This window comes from Carcharhinus amblyrhynchos, chromosome 34 (assembly GCF_965287045.1).
Source record: "Carcharhinus amblyrhynchos chromosome 34, sCarAmb.v2.hapA, whole genome shotgun sequence".
NCBI lineage: Eukaryota > Metazoa > Chordata > Chondrichthyes > Carcharhiniformes > Carcharhinidae > Carcharhinus > Carcharhinus amblyrhynchos.
The window spans coordinates 2,525,099-2,544,163 of NC_137357.1; the positions used below are offsets into that span (position 1 = coordinate 2,525,099).

Consider the following 19,065-nt stretch of genomic DNA (forward strand, 5'->3'; position numbering starts at 1 on the left):
TTTTGGCCTACTTTCTGTGGGAGTGAATTCCACACATTCACCACCCTCTGGGTGAAGAAATTTTTCCTCACCTCAGTTCTAAAAGGTTTACCCCTTATCCTCAAACTATGACCCCCTAGTTCTGGACTCCCCCACCATCAGGAACATTCTTTCTGAATCTACCCTGTCTAACCCTGTTAGAATTTTATAAGTTTCTATCAGATCCCCCTCTCACTCTTCTAAACTCCAGTGAATATAATCCTAACTGACTTACTCTCTCCTCATATGACAGACCTGCCATCCCAGGAATCCTTCCGTTTAGTTTATCTAGGCAGTTCTATATTCTTTTCATCCAGTTTCTCGTCCTATTTCTTGCACCTGAAGGCATTGGTTTCTTGTTGCCCCAGCCTAACCTCTCCTTCTGGGCCGAATCACTGGTCACACACAATTCGCAAAAACCTCAGCCAAATCAAATCCCATCGAATTTGCAGCCATTGCGTTTGCACTAGCTCCTCACACCCAACATTGTCTCAAACATATCTTATCCCAAGTCTCCCAAAGGCAAGTGTCCAAAGATGTGGAGGTTAGGTGGATTGGCCACACTAAATTGTCTGTTAATGTCCAAAGGCGTGGAGGTTAGGGTGGATTGGCCATGCTAAACTGCCCCTTAGTGTCCAAAGATGTGCAGGTTAGGTGGATTGGCCATGCTAAATTGCCCCTTAGTGTCCAAAGATGTGCAGGTTAGGTGGATTGGCCATGCTAAATTGTCCCTTAATGTCCAAAGATGTGGAGGTTAGGTGGATTGGCCATGCTAAACTGCCCTTGGTGTCCAGTGACGTGGATTAGCTACGCTAAATTGCCCTTTGGTATCCAAAGATGTGTTGGTTAGTGGAATCAGTGTGGGATTATGGGAGATGGAGTGGGCCTGCTTCTTAATTCTAGACTTTTTCACTGAATTCAAATTCCACCATCTGCTGTAGCGGGATTCGATCCCGGGTCCCCCAGAACATTAGCCGAGTCTCTGGATTAATAGTTTAGCGATAATACCACTCGTCCATCTATACCCCTTATGGCCAAAGGTGTCCTAGTTAGATGCCCAATTGCCTCTGAGTGTCCAATGATATGGTTAGGAGGATTGGCCATGCTAAATTGCCCCTTCATTATTTTTGTTCATTTGTGTGAATGAAATACACGAGAGTCGGTATAGGCTTGATGGGCCGAATGGCCTCCTTCTGCACTGCCGGGATTCGACAACACATCTGTTTTTGCTGATGTTGTTTTAAAGGAGAGACATTGGTTGTGGGCACTGGGCTGAATGTCTGAACCGAGGGATGCTGGGAAGCGTACACATTTGACCCAAAGTCGGCAGCCAGCAAACAGGAATTGGTCAAGCGACGCCGCACCTAACTCCGCAGCCAACAGGAACCAGCAGTTTCACCCGGGACAGTCTTCAGATCCAAGAGTCCGTGCTGGAAAGAGTGTGCGCAGGAATCTAACCAGTTGTACAGGAAACCACATACTTACAAAGCAGGGCAGCGCTTCAATTATAAGTTAAAAAAACAGTGAAAATACAAAAATAAAATACTTGCCCTCCAAAATTGTTCCCTGATATCTTGCCCCAATATTTTTCCCTGGCTTTTTTTTTTGTTTCCTTCATGTTAAGTGAGCGAGGCAAAGCTCCCACTCGAGTCGTTTGTTTCTGCAGTCAAATAACTGGCCTTTAAAAATCTGTTCCCCGCTCTCTTCAGACTAACTTTCGATGTCTGCTTGGGATGATCTTCCGGTAAGTTCTCCGCTCCGAGACGTTCCTCTTAACTTTCACCACCGGCGCCTGTTCCAGGTTGAGAGAGGGGCTGGAGTGTGATTTCTTTAGGGTACCACCACTGTCCTCCATGATGCTGTACATCTGAATCTCCAGCTTGTCCAGGTCATCCGTTCCTTCATTCAACTTAATCTTCAACAGGTTGACGTATGTCTCGATCCGACATCTCTGCGGGGTGGGGGGGGAGGAGAGATATGGTGAAAGTGGAGAGGCAGCATGTAACTGAGAACGTCAAAGGAGGAACTTTGGAGTAAGCAGATTCAACTCTTCGTGTGTGTAATTGTGTGTGCTGTGTGCAGTTTTGGTCCCCTTATTGGCGGAAGGATATATTGGCCTTGGAGGGAGTACCAGGTTCACCAGGCTGATACCGGAGATGAGGGGGTTAGCTTATCATAGAATCATAGAACCCTACAGTGCAGAAAGTGACCCTTCGGCCCATCGAGTCTGCACCGAACACAATCCCACCCAGGCCCTACCCCTATATCCCTACATATTATATCCACCAATCCCTCTAACCTACATATCCCTAGACACTAAGGAGCAATTTAGCATGGCCAATCCACCTAACCTGCACATCTTTGGACACTAAGGGGCAATTTAGCATGGTCAATCCACCTAACCTGCACATCTTTGGACATTAAGGGGCAATTTAGCATGGCCAATCCACCTAACCTGCACATCTTTGGACACTAAGGGACAATTTAGCATGGTCAATCCACCTAACCTGCACATCTTTGGACATTAAGGGGCAATTTAGCATGGCCAATCCACCTAACCTACACATCTTTGGACACTAAGGGACAATTTAGCATGGCCAATCCACCTAACCTGCACATCTTTGGACATTAAGGGGCAATTTAGCATGGCCAATCCACCTAATTTGGACAACTTTGGGCATTAAGGGGCAATTTAGCATGGCCAATCCACCTAACCTGCACATCTTTGGACACTAAGGGACAATTTAGCATGGCCAATCCACCTAACCTGCACATCTTTGGACACTAAGGGACAATTTAGCATGGCCAATCCACCTAACCTACACATCTTTGGACACTAAGGGGCAATTTAGCATGGCCAATCCACCTAATTTGGACAACTTTGGACATTAAGGGACAATTTAGCATGGCCAATCCACCTAACCCGCACATCTTTGGGACATTAAGGGGGAATTTAGCATGGCCAATCCACCTAACCTACACATCTTTGGACACTAAGGGGCAATTTAGCTCGGCCAGTCCACTTTAAACTTTAAAGGTTGCCCTGCTGGAACAGGTAACGTGAAGTGAGCTTTAATCCCTACACAGGTTACCTGTCCAACGTGTCTGGATGCTGGTGCCAAGATTAGAGGCTAGGGGTGGGATTTTACAGACGAAAGCGGAAATTCTCGCTCAGGGTTTCCGTTGTTGGGCTCTCCCTTGCTCCGTGCCAGGTGAGGTGGTAGCTTCCTGGCCTAGGGGGCGGGATTTACAGCCCCGTTCATCCCAAAACCGTAAAACACCGCCCTAGGCCAACGGAGCTTTCCGTTGTCCGCCCCTCGCCCATCCAGATTCCCGTGGCAGGCAGGGAAAAGGGTGGGGCGGTAAGATTCCGGCCTACTCCTCGAACTCGGTCACCTTGACAACCTCAAAACCCGGCTGGTTAAGAACCTAAGGGGGGTTCCGAATGGGTTACCTCGTATTCGAAGTATTCCTGCTTCAATTTGTACTCCTCGAACTCCTTTGCTTTGCCTTTCTTTTCCGGAAAGTTCATCTGAAGGTCATCAAGGTCATCTAATATCGTTTGGAGCATTGAATCATGCGACTCGAGCTGTTCTTCCTGGAAGAGGGCCAAAGATTGGCGATGAAGGTTTTTGTTTTGGTCTTACTTACTTGCTACCGAATCCCGGTGGAAGGAGAGGCGTTGATAACGGCTGCCATTTTGGATTTGCCAATGTGAAGGTTCCATCCCAGCGATGGATTAATAATAACTCGGGCCTACTAAATTCTACTTCACCGCACGTACCTGAGACTGCTTTGAGGTGGCGGACGGCAGGATGGGGCGGCTGAACTTCCTCTTGGACCCGACGGCTGCCGGGAAAGGGGGTGACGAAAACATGGCGGCCACCAGGTTGATCCGCGTGATCCAGGAGTTCATCTGATCCGCACTCCTGCAGGAACGTCAGGAGAGAAGGGTTATGAGCCGGGAGGACAGGCCGGACAAGTTACACAATTGTAGAATCCCGGCAGTGCAGAGCGAGGCCATTCAGCCCATCGAGTCTGCACCAACAACAACAATCCCATCGTAACCCCACAGATTTACCCTGCTAATTCCCCTGGGGCAATTTAGCATGGCCAATCCACCTAACCTGCACATCTTTGAACATTAAGGGGCAATTAAGCATGGCCAATCCACCTAATCTACACATCTTTGGACACTAAGGGGCAATTTAGCATGGCCAATCCACCGAACCCGCACATCTTTGGACACTAAGGGACAATTTAGCATGGCCAATCCACCTAACCTACACATCTTTGGACACTAAGGGACAATTTAGCATGGCCAATCCACCTAACCTGCACATCTTTGGACACTAAGGGGCAATTTAGCATGGCCAATCCACCGAACCCGCACATCTTTGGACACTAAGGGACAATTTAGCATGGCCAATCCACCTAACCTGCACATCTTTGGACACTAAGGGGCAATTTAGCATGGCCAATCCACCTAACCTGCACATCTTTGGACACTAAGGGACAATTTAGCATGGCCAATCCACCTAACCTGCACGTCTTTGGACAAGAAGGGACAATTTAGCATGGCCAATCCACCTAACCTGCACATCTTTGGACACTAAGGGACAATTTAGCATGGCCAATCCACCTAACCTGCACATTTTTGGACACTAAGGGGCAATTTAGCTTGGCCAATCCACCTAACCCGCACATTTTTGGACTGTGGGAGGAAACCGGAGCTCCCAGAGGAAACCCACGCAGACACAAGGAGAATGTGCAAACGCAGATAATGACCCGAGCTGGGAATCGAACCCAGGACCCTGGAGCTGTGAAGCAGCAGTTCTAACCCACTGTGCCACCGTGCCGTCCGTCTACATATGATTCCAGAGCCACTGCGATGTGGTGGCACAGAGATCAGCACTGCTGCCTCGCAGCACCAGGGACCTGGGTTTGATTCCCGGCTCGGGTCACTGTCTGTGTGGAGTCTGCACATTCTCTCCGTGTCTGCGTGGGTTTCCTCCAGATGCTCCGGTTTCCTCCCACAGTCCAAAAATGTGCGGGTTAGATGCTAAATTCTCCCTCAGTGTAACCCGGATAGGAGTGTGGCAACTGGGGGATTTTCATTGCAGAGAACAAAGAGAGAAAAGAGCAATACAGGGACAGGCCCTTCGGCCCAACAATAGACCAACTGCCCATATCTCTCTATTCCCCGTCTCTTCATGTGTCTATCCAGATACGTCAAATGTCGCTAACCTATCTGCCTCAACCCCCTCACTTGGCAGTTCATTCCAGGCCCCCCTCACCCTCTGACAGTTCCTCCTCTACTCGTGCCCCCTTGTAATTGCCACATGCTTTCTTCACCAGCTGTGCCACCACTTTTTAGGATCTGTGGCTCTCTCTCCGTGTGTCTACACTCCTGACGGTCCTGCCATTTACCTGACAGCTCCCACCAAAATCGCATCGACCCAAACCACCTGGCATTTGCCCGGATTAAATTCCGTCTCTCTGACGCCAACCTACGATGGCCTTCGAACCATCCTGCCGTACTTACTGAGCCTGGAAGAGGAAGATTCGCCAGTCAGCTGTCTTCAGACGGAAGACATTCGGCCGTTTGTTATACTCGGCTGCTTTCGTGGCCAAGGAATGGTGGATACTAATCGCCTCCTCCGATGACTGCTTGTTCGGCCGATATTCGTCCTGAGGATACCAAGGAGAAAAAGCCATTTCATTCCTTCTGGAACAGGTCAATCGGGTAGTTGCATTTGGGGCACTTGCTTCTTTTCAGTTGTGGTGGCACCGCTGCCTCGCAGCGCCAGGGACCCCGAGTTCGATTCCCGACCTCAGGTCACTGTCGGTGTGGAGTCTGCACATTCTCCACGTGGGTTTCCTCCCACACTCCAAAGATGTGCGGGTTAGGTGGATTGGCCATGCTAAATTACCCCTTAGTGTCCAAACACGTGTAGGTTACGGGGATTGGCCATGCTAAATTGCCCCTTAGTGTCCAAAGATGTGCAGGTTAGGGTGGATTGGCCATGCTAAATTGCCCCTTAGTGTCCAAAGATGTGCATGTTAGGTGGATTGCCCATGCTAAATTGCCCCTTATGTCCAAAGATGTGTAGGTTAGGTGGATTGGCCATGCTAAATTGCCCCTTAGTGTCCAAAGATGTGTAGGTTAGGTGGATTGGCCATGCTAAATTGTCCCTTAGTGTCCAAAGATGTGCATGTTAGGTGGATTGGCCAGGCTAAATTGCCCCTTAGTGTCCAAAGATGTGCATGTTAGGTGGATTGGCCATGCTAAATTGCCCCTTAGTGTCCAAAGATGTGCTGGTTAGGTGGATTGGCCAGGCTAAATTGCCCCTTAGTGTCCAAAGATGTGCATGTTAGGTGGATTGGCCATGCTAAATTGCCCCTTAGTGTCCAAAGATGTGCTGGTTAGGTGGATTGGCCATGCTAAATTGCCCCTTAGTGTCCAAAGATGTGTAGGTTAGGTGGATTGGCCATGCTAAATTGCCCCTTAGTGTCCAAAGATGTGCTGGTTAGGTGGATTGGCCAGGCTAAATTGCCCCTTAGTGTCCAAAGATGTGCATGTTAGGTGGATTGGCCATGCTAAATTGCCCCTTAGTGTCCAAAGATGTGTAGGTTAGGTGGATTGGCCATGCTAAATTGCCCCTTAGTGTCCAAAGATGTGTAGGTTAGGTGGATTGGCCATGCTAAATTGCCCCTTAGTATCAAGGAGATTAGCAGGATAAATATGAGCAATTACAGGAATAAGGCCCGGGTCGGATTGTGGTCAGTGCAGACTTGATGGACTGAATGGCCTCCTTCAGCACTGTAGCGATTCTATGATCAGTCGTGGTGGCAAAGCAGCTCAGTGGGTTGACACTGCTGCCTCACAGCACCAGGGACCCGGGTTCGATTCCCGGCGCGGGTCACTGTTTGTGCGGAATCTGCACATTCTCCCCGTATCTGCGTGGGTTTCCTCCGGGTGCTCTGGTTTCCTCCCACAGTCCGAAAGACGTGCTGGTTAGATGCTACATTCTCCCAGATCAAATGGAGGGGAGCTGATTACAGTCACAAAGCAGGAGATCGGTCCGCCTTGTTGTCCAACGAGGGGCATACACGCGATGGGTCGTACGAGGGCTGCTCTTGGTTGTTTCGAGAATAGCCTAGTACTTCATGTCGTTAGTGTGTGCTTAAACTGGACCAGATGCTGGGCAACACAACAACTCAGTGACTATCACTGTTTGCTGTGCAGATACATGGATTGGGTCGGTGTCTGTGGGAGTTTGCGCATTCTCCCCGTGCTTGCGTGGGTTTTCTCCGGGTGTTCCGGTTTCCTCCCACCCCAAAGATGTGCTGTTAGGCTGATTGGTGTAACAAATTGTCCCTAAATTAGTCTTCCCTCAATGTGGAATGCCATAAGCATAGACAAGGGTCATGGGTGGAGAGGGGGGACTGGCAATGTTAAAATGCCGGCGCGGGCTCGTTGGGCCAAAGGGCCTGTTTCCCGGGCTGTTTTATTCTTTGTTCTTTGTATCTCATCCTGAAATACGCTGGAATAGAGAATAGTGTACCCGAACAGGCGCCGGAGTGTGGCGACTAAGGGGGGGATGTTTCACAGTAACTTCATCACGGTGTTAATGTATTTGTGGCAGTGACAAATAAACCAACTTAAAACCATCTGTGTGCTCTCATTCTCGTGATCCAAAAACGGTGCGAAGAGCTTTGGTGACACCAGATGATGTTACGATTTGGAACTAGAATATCTGTTCTTTCCTCTTTTCCAAGTTTAACGCGTTTTCGAGGATGAGATCTCCTGTTTTGTGGCTGTACTCAGTTCCCCGCTCGGTCGAGCTCCCAGGATCTACACTAGATGGAGCTAAGACATTACGACAGCACTCAGCACACACTGCTCCACCTATGTTCGCAGCTGTTAGGAAACACTGAGAGTGTATCTGCATGCTACTTGTAATATTTTAAGTGCTGGCCTCCAGATTAGAGATTTGGAGCTTTGAGTTTGGACCCAGAACAGGCTCCAGTTTGACCTCAGTTTCAGGGGCACGGTTTCGAGAAGGTTACGCACAAGGGGAAATGGCCAGGGTGGGATTGCTGAAACTTCCATTGCCCCCTGCTCTGACCCTTTAAAACAAAGTTGAAGAGGGTGGTGGCACGGTGGTTAGCAGGGCTGCCTCATGGCGCCAGGGATCTGGGTTCGAATCCCGGCTCGGGTCACTGTCTGCACATTCTCCCCGTGTCTGCGTGGGTTTCCTCCGGGTGCTCCCACAGTCCAAAGATGTGCATGTTCGATGGACTGGCCCCTTAGTGGCAGGGGGACGAGCTAGGGTAAATGCATGGGGTTGTGGGGATAGGGGCTGGGTGGGATTGTGGTCGATACAGAGCTGATGGGCTGAATGGCCTCCTTCTGTAGAATTCCACGATTTGAACTGTCCAAGAGGGAGCGCTGGAAGAACTAATCAATGATTTCAAAAGGAAATAGGGCCAGCACGGTGGCACAGTGGGTTAGCACTGCTGCCTCACAGCGCCAGGGACCCGGGTTCGATTCCCGGCTCGGGTCACTGTCTGCAGTGGAGTCTGCACATTCTCCCCGTGTCTGTGTGGGTTTCCTCCGGGTGCTCTGGTTTCCTCCCACAGTCCGAACGACGTGCTGGTTAGGTACTAACTTCTCCCTCTGTGTAACCCGAACAGGAGTGTAGCGACTAGGGGATTTTCACAGTGACTTCATTGCAGTGTTAATGTAAGCCTATTCATGATACTGATAAATAAACATGTTCACAATAGTATCATTCTGTGAATTTGCTTCAAGTGGTGCAGACAATAACTGATTAATATGTAGCCAAATGTTAAATCTGGACATTGCTATCTGTATTCTGAATTCTATTCCCATCGTTTCAATGTTGCTCTCTGTTTCTGATCTGTAGGCCTTGTACCAAGCAATCAAAAGCAAGAAGATGGAGTGGGCAGTGTAAGTACTTCCACACTCAACATCCTTGATATTGGGCTTGTCTCTCAATCAGAGCGATGTTCGTGGGGTTGGCCTTGCTAAATTGCCCCTTAGTGTCCCAAAGATGTGTAGGTTAGGTGGATTGGCCTTGCTAAATTGCCCCTTAGTGTCCAAAGATGTGTAGGTTAGGTGGATTGGCCATGCTAAATTGCTCCTTAGTGTCCAAAGATGTGTAGGTTAGGTGGATTGGCCATGCTAAATTGTCCCTTAGTGTCCAAAGATGTGTAGGTTAGGTGGATTGGCCATGCTAAATTGCCCCTTAGTGTCCAAAGATGTGTAGGTTGGGTGAATTAGCCATGCTAAATTGTCCCTTAGTGTCCAAAGATGTGTAGGTTGGGTGGATTGGCCATGCTAAATTGCCCCTTAGTGTCCAAAGATGTGTAGGTTAGGTGGATTGGCCATGCTAAATTGTCCCTTAGTGCAAAAGTGATATTACCTTCAGCAGGTAGATGACAGTCCCCTTCAAGACAGCGTAGAAAGTCTTCCAGCTCCTCTTGCCCCAGGGTGCTGTGGAACGGAAGAGAGCAAGAATGAGGGACTGGTTCCTCCATTTTGTTTGTAGGCCCCGTTTTCAGCCTTTTTTTTAATTCCCTCAGTTCGCCAGCTCTGCGCGGAACCTTCTAGAATCAGCTGATTAATTGGGGATCAATTCAGAGAAATGCTTATATTCACGCCCTTTGAACCTTCGAGCCTGTAAAATTTGTCCGGCAAAGGCCAACAGGTGGTTGGGCTGGGCAGGGAAGGGGTCAGAGGTCACGCATCTGAACCCAGAGTTGGCAACTGTAATCCTGCCTCGGGCCTCTCCTCCGGTGAGCTTGCCAAAAGCGCACAACTTTACAAAGAACAAAGAACAACACAGCATGGGAACCAGGCCCTTCGGCCCAACGAGCCCGCGCCGCCACCTTAACAATGTGTTTTCCCGCCTCCACCACCACAGTGGCAAGATTGCATTTTTGAATGTTCCTTCCCCCTCCTAAACATGCCAAACGCTAAACATAGGAGATAGGAGCAGGCGGAGGCCATTCGGCCCATCGAGCCTGCTCCACCATTCATCATGTTCATTGGCCGATCGTCCAACTCAACAGCCTAATCCTGCTTTCTCCCTTTGATCCCGTTTGCCCCAACTCCAGCTGCCCCTTGAATTCATCCATGTTTTGGCATCAACTAATTCCTGAATGCCACAGGCTCACCGGGTGAAGGAATGTCCCAAATGGTCTACCCCCAATCCTCAGACCTGGTTCTGGACTCTCCCCCACCATCGGGAACATCCTCCCCTGCATCTACCCTGTTCAAATGTTATAAGATTCTATGAGATCCCCCTCCTCATTGGCCCAAACTCCAGTGAAAACAATCTTAATCGAGTCAATCTCTCCTCAGCCCCGCCGGAATCAGCCGGGTAAACCTACCCTCGAGGGCAACAACATCCTTCCTCAGAAAAGGAGACAAAACTGCTCACAATACTCTAGGTGTGTCAAGTCATTTTTAAGGCCCTCCTTCGCTACACATTTTTCTCTTAACTTCCGTGCCGTGTCTCTCACACACGTATTAACTTTTGGTGGTGAGAAACTATGCTTGCGTGTGTTTGAGAGAGACACACACACCAAGGTTTCTTTGTCTCTCCAACCGCTTACTGAGTCACAAGGCCCAGCTTGATCTCGACTCCGCGTCGTGTGTGTGTGTGTGTGTGTCTGTGTGTGTGTGTGTGTGCAACCACCGTGGAGGAACCCACATCCTTCCAGCGCAAGGTGCAGCATGTCGAAGGCGTGCTGGCTTCCTGAGCTCTCGGCCTGGAGTGTTCAGAGTTCGTCCACATTTCACATTTGGTGCCCACCTCAGTTGGCACGTGGCTGACACCTCTGTGGTTGGGGGGAGGGATGGTGGTAGGAAGAACGGGAGAGGGGGGAGAATGGTGAAAGATTTAGGTAGGAAGTGGTTGGGACAATAGTGGTGTGTCTCCCTTGGTGTGACACAATACACACCTTGCCTGCAGAATGAGGCTCAGGGCTGTAATCAGGCACCAGTTATGGGGATGTAGATATTCTTTCATCATAGAATTCATAGACTCCCTATAGCTCAGAAGGAGCACTCAGGTTTGCACCAACCACAATCCCACCCAGCCTGATCCCCATACCCCACTTACTTACCCTGCCAATCCCCCTGACACTAAGGAGCAATTTAGCATGGCCAATCCACCTATCCTGCACATCTTTAGACACTCAGGGGCAATTTAGCATAGCCAATCCATCTAACCTGCACATCTTTGGACACTAAGGGGCAATTTAGCATGGCCAATCCATCTAACCTGCACATCTTTGGACACTAAGGGACAATTTAGCATGCCCAATCCACCTATCCTGCACATCTTTGGTCATTAAGGGGCAATTTAGCATGGCCAATTCACCTGACCTGCATATCTTTGGACTCTAAGGGGCAATTTAGCATGGCCAATTCACCTAACCTACACATCTTTATACACTACGGGGCAATTTAGCGTGGCCAATCCACCTAACCTGCACATCTTTGGACTGTGGGAGGAAACCAGAGCATCCAGAGGAAACCCACGCAGACATGGGGAGAATGTGCAAATTCCGCACAGACAGTGACCCCAGCCGGGAATCGAACCCGGGTTCCTGGCGCTGTGAGGCAGACTTACTAACCACTGTGCCACCGTGTCCACCCAGCCATCCCTCAGCCAATGGCACTAAAAATAACAGGATCCGGAATTCTCCGCCTTTGCCATGAGAATGGGGAATTCGGCCCTCAGCCAAAACTCTGTTCTCTGCAGCGGGACTGGAGAATCCCAGCCATGGGCGAGGTCGGAGAATCCAGCCCGTTATCTCTCTTCCATTTCTGGGAACTGACGCCGGATCTATACCACCTCTCCCGCCATGGAATCAGAGCGGGCTAGGGTCCGACACGGAAATCTCTGCTGCCCTGGAACAAGAATCTCCAGTCTCGCCCAAGCGAGTTTGTAAGATCCCATCCATACTGTCAGCAGATTGGTTGCCTTCAATGTGACTTATTAACGGTAACAACACTTCAAAAGTACTTTTATCAATTGTAGCATTAATTTACACGGGATTGGGGTAGTGTACTGAGATGGTTAGAAAACTAGTTGGCAAACAGGAAACCACTTCTTTGCCCGCTCTCCAAACCTGTCCAAGTCTCTCTGTAACCTCCATGCCTCCTTCTTTGCCCGCTCTCCAAACCTGTCCAAGTCTCTCTGTAGCCTCCGTGCCTCCTTCTTTGCCCGCTCTCCAAACCTGTCCAAGTCTCTCTGTAACCTCCGTGCCTCCTTCTTTGCCCGCTCTCCAAACCTGTCCAAGTCTCTCTGTAACCTCCGTGCCTCCTTCTTTGCCCGCTCTCCAAACCTGTCCAAGTCTCTCTGTAACCTCCGTGCCTCCTTCTTTGCCCGCTCTCCTAACCTGTCCAAGTCTCTCTGTAACCTCCGTGCCTCCTTCTTTGCCCGCTCTCCAAACCTGTCCAAGTCTCTCTGTAACCTCCGTGCCTCCTTCTTTGCCCGCTCTCCAAACCTGTCCAATTTCTTCTGCAGCCTCCGTGCCTCCTTATTTATTTTGTTTGTTATCAGTGTACAAAGTAGGCTTACATTAACACTGCAATGAAGTTACTGTGAAAATCCCCTAGTCGCCACACTCCTGTTCGGGTTACACTGAGGGAGAATTTAGCACGTCTTTCGGACTGTGGGAGGAAACCGGAGACACGGGGAGAATGTGCAGACTCTGCACAGACAGTGACCCAAGCCGGGAATTGAACTCGGGTCCCTGGCGCTGTGAGGCAGCAGTGCGAACCCACTGTGTCACAGCTGATAGAGTGATAAATGGCTGTCTGTTACACCAGCTCTCCCCCCTCTCCACCCCGTTGAACAGATTGCGTGAATTTTTGGGATCTCATCAATTGGAAATAGAACGGAAAGGGGGGGAAACGAGAATACAAACTTTTTTTGCCATCGATGTCTGCGTGGACTTTGCGACTCAGGAATCCTTGCTTGTAGGTGGGAGCCTTGCTGTCCTGTGGCACCTCCAGGAAAGGTCGGCCTTTATCCGTCACCCGGGTCATGCTGACTGAATCCTCACCCATGATCGACTTCTGCACCTCTTCTTCATCACTGGAAGCACAGAAGAAAATATCGGTGAGCCCCAACCCACTCCTTGGCAATGGCCTCGTGGCATTATCACTGGGCTATTAACCCAGAAACCACACTGGAGGCCTGGGTTCGAATCCTGCCACTGCAGGTGGAATTCATAAGAACATAAGAACATAAGAAATAGGAGCAGGAGTAGGCCATCTAGCCCTTCGAGCCTGCCCCGCCATTCAATAAGATCATGGCTGATCTGTTGTGGCTCAGTTCCACATTCCCGCCCTCTCCCCATAACCCTTAATCCCCTCTCTTATCAAGAACCCATCAACCCGCTTCTTAAAAATATTTAGCGAGGCAGCCTCCACCACTTCAACGGGCAGAGAATTCCAGAGATTCACCACCCTTTGAGTGAAGAAGTTCCTCCTCAACTCCGTTCTAAACCGCCCCCCCTTTATCTTGAGGCTGTGCCCCCTAGTCCTACTGTCCTTTCTAAGCGGGAAGAGTCTCTCCACCTCTATCCTATCCATCCCATTCATCATCTTATACGTCTCAATGAGATCTCCCCTCATTCTTCTAAACTCTAACGAGTACAAGCCTAGTTTATTCAGCCTCTCCTCATAGCTCAATCCCCTCAACTCCGGTATCAGCCTAGTAAACCTCCTCTGCACTCCCTCCAAGGCCAAAATATCCTTGCACAGGTGCGGCGCCCAAAACTGCACACAGTACTCCAGCTGCGGCCTCACCAATGCCCTATACAGCTGCAGCAAGACCTCCCTACTTTTATATTCAATCCCCCTCGCTGAAAGTTTATTTATTAACGTCAGATCAAGGCTTACTGTAACACTGCAATGAAGTTACTGTGAAAATCCCCTAGTCGCCACACTCCCGTTTGGGTTACACTGAGGGAGAATTTAGTACCTAGTATGTCAGTCGGACTGTGGGACACGAAGAGGCAATTTAGCATGGCCAATCCACCTAACCTGCACATCTTTGGACACTAAGGGACAATTTAGCATGGCCAATCCACCTAACCTGCACATCTTTGGACACTAAGGGGCAATTTAGCATGGCCAATCCACCTAACCTGCACATCTTTGGATACTAAGGAGCAATTTAGTATGGCCAATCCACCTAACCCACACATCTTTGGACACTAAGGGGCAATTTAGCATGGCCAATCCACCTAACCTACACATCTTTGAACACTAAGGGGCAATTTAGCATGGCCAATCCCCCTAACCTGCACATCTTTGGACACTAAGGGGCAATTTAGCATGGCCAATCCACCTAACCTGCACATCTTTGGATACTAAGGAGCAATTTAGCATGGCCAATCCACCTAACCCGCACATCTTTGGACACTAAGGAGCAATTTAGCATGGCAATCCACCTAACCTGTACATCTTTGGACACTAAGGAGCAATTTAGCATGGCCAATCCACCTAACCTGCACATCTTTGGACACTAAGGGGCAATTTAGCATGGCCAATCCACCTAACCTGCACATCTTTGGACACTAAGGGATAATTTAGCATGGCCAACCCCACGAATGTCGCTCTGAGAGACAAGCCCAATATCAAGGATGTTGAGCGTGGAAGTACTTACACTGCCCACTCCATCTTCTTGCTTTTGATTGCTTGGTACAAGGCCTACAGATCAGAAACAGAGAGCAACATTGAAACGATGGGAATAGAATTCAGAATACAGATAGCAATGTCCAGATTTAACATTTGGCTACATATTAATCAGTTATTGTCTGCACCACTTGAAGCAAATTCACAGAATGATACTATTGTGAACATGTTTATTTATCAGTATCATGAATAGGCTTACATTAACACTGCAATGAAATTACTGTGAAAATCCCCTAGTCGCTACACTCCTGTTCGGGTTACACAGAGGGAGAATTTAGTACCTAACCAGCACGTAGTTCGGACTGTGGGAGGAAACCAGAGCACCCGGAGGAAACCCACACAGACACGGGAAGAATGTGCAGACTCCACGCAGACAGTGACCCGAGCCGGGAATCGAACCCGGGTCCCCGGCTCTGTGAGGCAGCAGTGCTAACCCACTGTGCCACCGAGAAGTCCCAGTATACAATCTCCTTTATTGTAACTGTAGTTTTTCTCAGTAAAGGATTAGTATACCTCCAAGGAGTGGATATATTTTTAATTGTAGAGAATGTACATTTTGGTGTTTTCTGGCCTTAATAAAAGGTTTCAAAAGGTTTTTGGGTGTTTAGTTTACTGTAAATCCTTGTTCTTTTCCTTCACTTGTCCTGCAGTGAGAAGAAAATGCAAAAGGTACCCCTTCTTTTTATTTAACCCTGGATGAGACTAGAAATTTTTTCACTCAGAGGGTGGTGAGTGAGTGGAATCGGCTGCTGGTGGTGGAGGCGAACGCATTGGGGTCTTTTAAGAGACTTCAGGACGTGGGATTTAATGGGATTGAGGGTGATAGATAGGCCTAGTAGGTAGGGATAGGATCGAAGCAACTTGTGGGCCAAAGGGCCTGTTTGTGCTGTAGTTTTTCTATGTTCTATTAAATAACTAATCTTACACAAACCCCTTTAAGCATCACTTTGTCCACTGTTTCCAAAAAGAAGTTAGCCCCAGGCCTAGGTTAACTTGGTAATTACTGTCACAAAATGTGGCTTCACCTTTAGTCTGTGCTGGGTCAATCGTAGGCATAAGGCAACAGCAATAATCTCTCCCTCAATCTCAGTAAAACGGAAGAGATTGTCATTGACTTCAGGAAGCGGAGTGAAGAACATGCCCCTGTCTACATCAATGAGAATGAAGTAGAGAGTTTCTACTCTCTAGGTTTCCAGATCACCAACAACCTATCCCGGTCCCCCCATGCCAACACCACAGTTAAGAAAGCCCCACCAACGCCTCGACTTTCTCAGAAAGAAATCTGGCATGTCCGCTACGACTCTCACCAACTTTTACAGATGCCACCGTAGAAAGCATCTTGGTGTGGGCTCCTGCTCTGACCAAGACCGCAAGGAACTACAAAGGGTCGTGAATGTAGCCCAGTCCATCACACAAACCAGCCTCGCATCCATTGACTCTGTCTACACTTCCCGCTGCCTCAGGAAAAGCAGCCGGCATAATCAAGGACCTCACACACCCCGGACATTCTCTCTTCCACCTTCTTGGAATTGAGTTTAGGAGTCGGTAGGTAATGCTGCAACTTTATAAGACCCTGGTCAGACCCCACTTGGAGTACTGTGTGCAGTTCTGGTCGCCTCACTACAGGAAGGATGTGGAAGCTATTGAGAGGGTGCAGAGGAGACCTACAAGGATGTTGCTTGGATTGGGAGGCATGCCTTATGAAGATAGGCTGAGGGAGCTAGGTCTCTTCTCCCTGGAGAGACGAAGGTTGAGAGGCAACCTGATAGAGGTTTATAAAATGTTGAGAGGAATAGATAGGGTGGATTCTCGGAGGCTGTTTCCCAGGGCTGAAATGGTCACTACGAGAGGACACAGGTTTAAGGTGCTGGGGAGTAGGTACAGAGGAGATGTTAGGGGTAAGTTTTTCACTCAGAGGGTGGTGAGTGAGTGGAATCGGCTGCCATCGGTGGTGGTAGAGGCGAACTCGCTGGAGTCTTTTAAGATGAGTACATGGGATTTAATGGGATTGGGAGTTACAGATAGTTCTATGGCCTGGTAGGTATGGACGCAATCAGCGCAACTTGTGGGCTGAAGGGCCTGTTTGTGCTATAGTGTTCTATGTTCTATGTTCTTCCATTGGGAAAAAGATACAAAAGTCTGAGGTTACGTACCAACTGACTCAAGAACAGCTTCTTCCCTGCTGCCATCAGACTTTTGAATGGACCTACCTTATATTAAGTTGATCTTTCTCTGCACCCTAGCTATGACTGTAACACTACATTCTGCACTCTCTCCTTTCCTTCTCCCCTATGTACTCTATGAATGGGATGCTTTGCAAGAAACAATACTTTTCACTGAATCCCATTACATGTGACAATAATAAATCAAATCAAATTGGAATATATTAAGTTGATCTTTCTCTACACCCTAGCTATGACTGTAACACTACATTCTGCACTCTCTCCTTTCCTTCTCCTCTGTGTGACAATAATAAATCAAATCAAATCGAAAAGAATAATCAACCTTCGCTCCTGATCATCATCCCACTGGGAAAGTGTTGGATGGGAAAGGGGTCAGGTTTAGCCTGTGATGCCCACAGACTTGAGTACCCTTCACATCAGATTTTGGTCGGTAGAATTGGGAGATCATTAATTCTCGAGGGATAGAATTAAAAAGTTCATAGGATATCGGAGCAGAATTAGGCCATTCGGCCCATCGAGTCCGCTCCGCCATGGCTGATATGCTCCTCATCTCCATTTTCCTGGACACTCACCACCCTGCCTGTATCCCATAGAAAAAGGTGAGGTAGGGAGATAATTATTTGAGGAGAAAAAGAAGTTAAATTGTTACCTTCAGCATGTCTTTTGGAAAATCCTTCCCATCATTCATTCCTTCCAAGTTTGTGATAAAGTCCTGGCTTGACATGCTTTTCCCGAGATTCTGAAATAGCAGGAAAACAGCTGTATTAAATCCTTGGAGGGAGAATTCCCTTCACCAAAATCCCTTCATTTCCAAGCCTGACGACAGCGTACATACAGCTTTCAGTTAACAGTCTACACTCGGTGTCCCAGAGGAACTGGCGTGCCTGGTTAAATACAAAGCAAGAGGGTCCCTGATTGGCCTAACAATACAATCCACTCTTCTTTCTTATCAGAAAAGTTACATTTACAGTATCAACCCCAAACATGTTGTTTAAATACAATAGTACTAATAACATATCACATATCACATATCACAACAGGGGGTGATATAGTGGCAGCGCCAGGGGCCCAGGTTCAATTCCAGCCTCGGGTCACTGTCTGTGCAGAGACTGCACATTCTCCCCATGTCTGCGTGGGTTTCCTCCAGGTGCTCCACTTTCTTCCCACAATCCGAAAGATGTGCAGGCTAGGTGGTTTAGACATGCTAATTTAACCCCCAGTGTCCATAGATCAACAAAGAGCAAAGAAAATTACAGCACAGGAACAGGCCCTTCAGCCCTCCAAGCCTACCCTGACCATGCTGTCCCACTAAAACCCCCTACCCTACCAGGGACCATATCCCTCTATTCCCATCCTATTCATGTACTTGTCAAGACGCCCCTTAAAAGTCGCTATCGTATCCGCTTCCACTACCTCCCCCGGCAGCAAGTTCCAGGCACCCACCACCTTCTGCGTAAAAAATCTGCCTCGGACATCTCCTTTAAACCTTGCCCCTCGCACCTTAAACCTGTGCCCCCCTAGTAACTGACTCTTCCACCCTGGGGAAAAAGCTTCTGACTATCCACTCTGTCTGTGCCTCTCATAATCTTGTAGACTTCTATCAGGTCTCCCCCTCAACCTCCGTCACTCCAGTGAGAACAAACCAAGTTTCTCCAACCTCTCCTCATAGCTAATGCCCTCCATACCAGGCAACATCCTGGTAAATCTTTTCTGTACCCTCTCCAAAGCCTCCAAATCCTTCTGGTAGTGTGGCGACCAGAACCGAACACTATATTCCAAGTGCGGCCTAGCTAAGGTTCATTAAAGCTGCAACATGACTTACCAATTACTAAAATTAATGCCCCAGTCGATGAAGGCAAGCATGCCGTATGCCTTCTTGACTACCTTCTCCACCTGCGTTGCCACTTTCAGTGACCTGTGTACCTGTACACCCAGATCCCTCTGCCTGTCAATACTCTTAAGGGTTTTGCCATTTACTGTATATTTCCTATCTTTATTAGACCTTTCAAAATGCATTACCTCACATTTGTCTGGATTAAGTGGTCTGGCCATGCTAAATTGCCCCTCAGTGTCCAAAGATGTGTAGGTTAGGTGGATTGGCCATGCTAAATTGCC

At 48.6% G+C, this 19,065-nt stretch overlaps 1 protein-coding gene across 2 annotated transcripts in view; it reads right to left on the bottom strand.

Moving 5' to 3' along the window:
- Positions 1-764: 764 nt before the first annotated feature.
- Positions 765-19,065, bottom strand: part of LOC145361341 (uncharacterized) — a 126,303-nt gene continuing 108,002 nt past the window's right edge. For both annotated transcript variants that reach the window (XM_080217009.1, XM_080217011.1), the window contains exons 10-17: positions 17,600-17,689; positions 14,739-14,782; positions 12,991-13,160; positions 9,471-9,541; positions 5,564-5,709; positions 3,803-3,947; positions 3,473-3,616; positions 765-1,969 (exon numbers count right to left, since the gene is read on the bottom strand). In XM_080217009.1, coding sequence (XP_080073135.1) covers positions 1,724-1,969; positions 3,473-3,616; positions 3,803-3,947; positions 5,564-5,709; positions 9,471-9,541; positions 12,991-13,160; positions 14,739-14,782; positions 17,600-17,689 — 1,056 coding nt within the window. In that variant the 3' untranslated portion in view covers positions 765-1,723. The remainder of the gene's footprint in view (positions 1,970-3,472; positions 3,617-3,802; positions 3,948-5,563; positions 5,710-9,470; positions 9,542-12,990; positions 13,161-14,738; positions 14,783-17,599; positions 17,690-19,065) is intronic.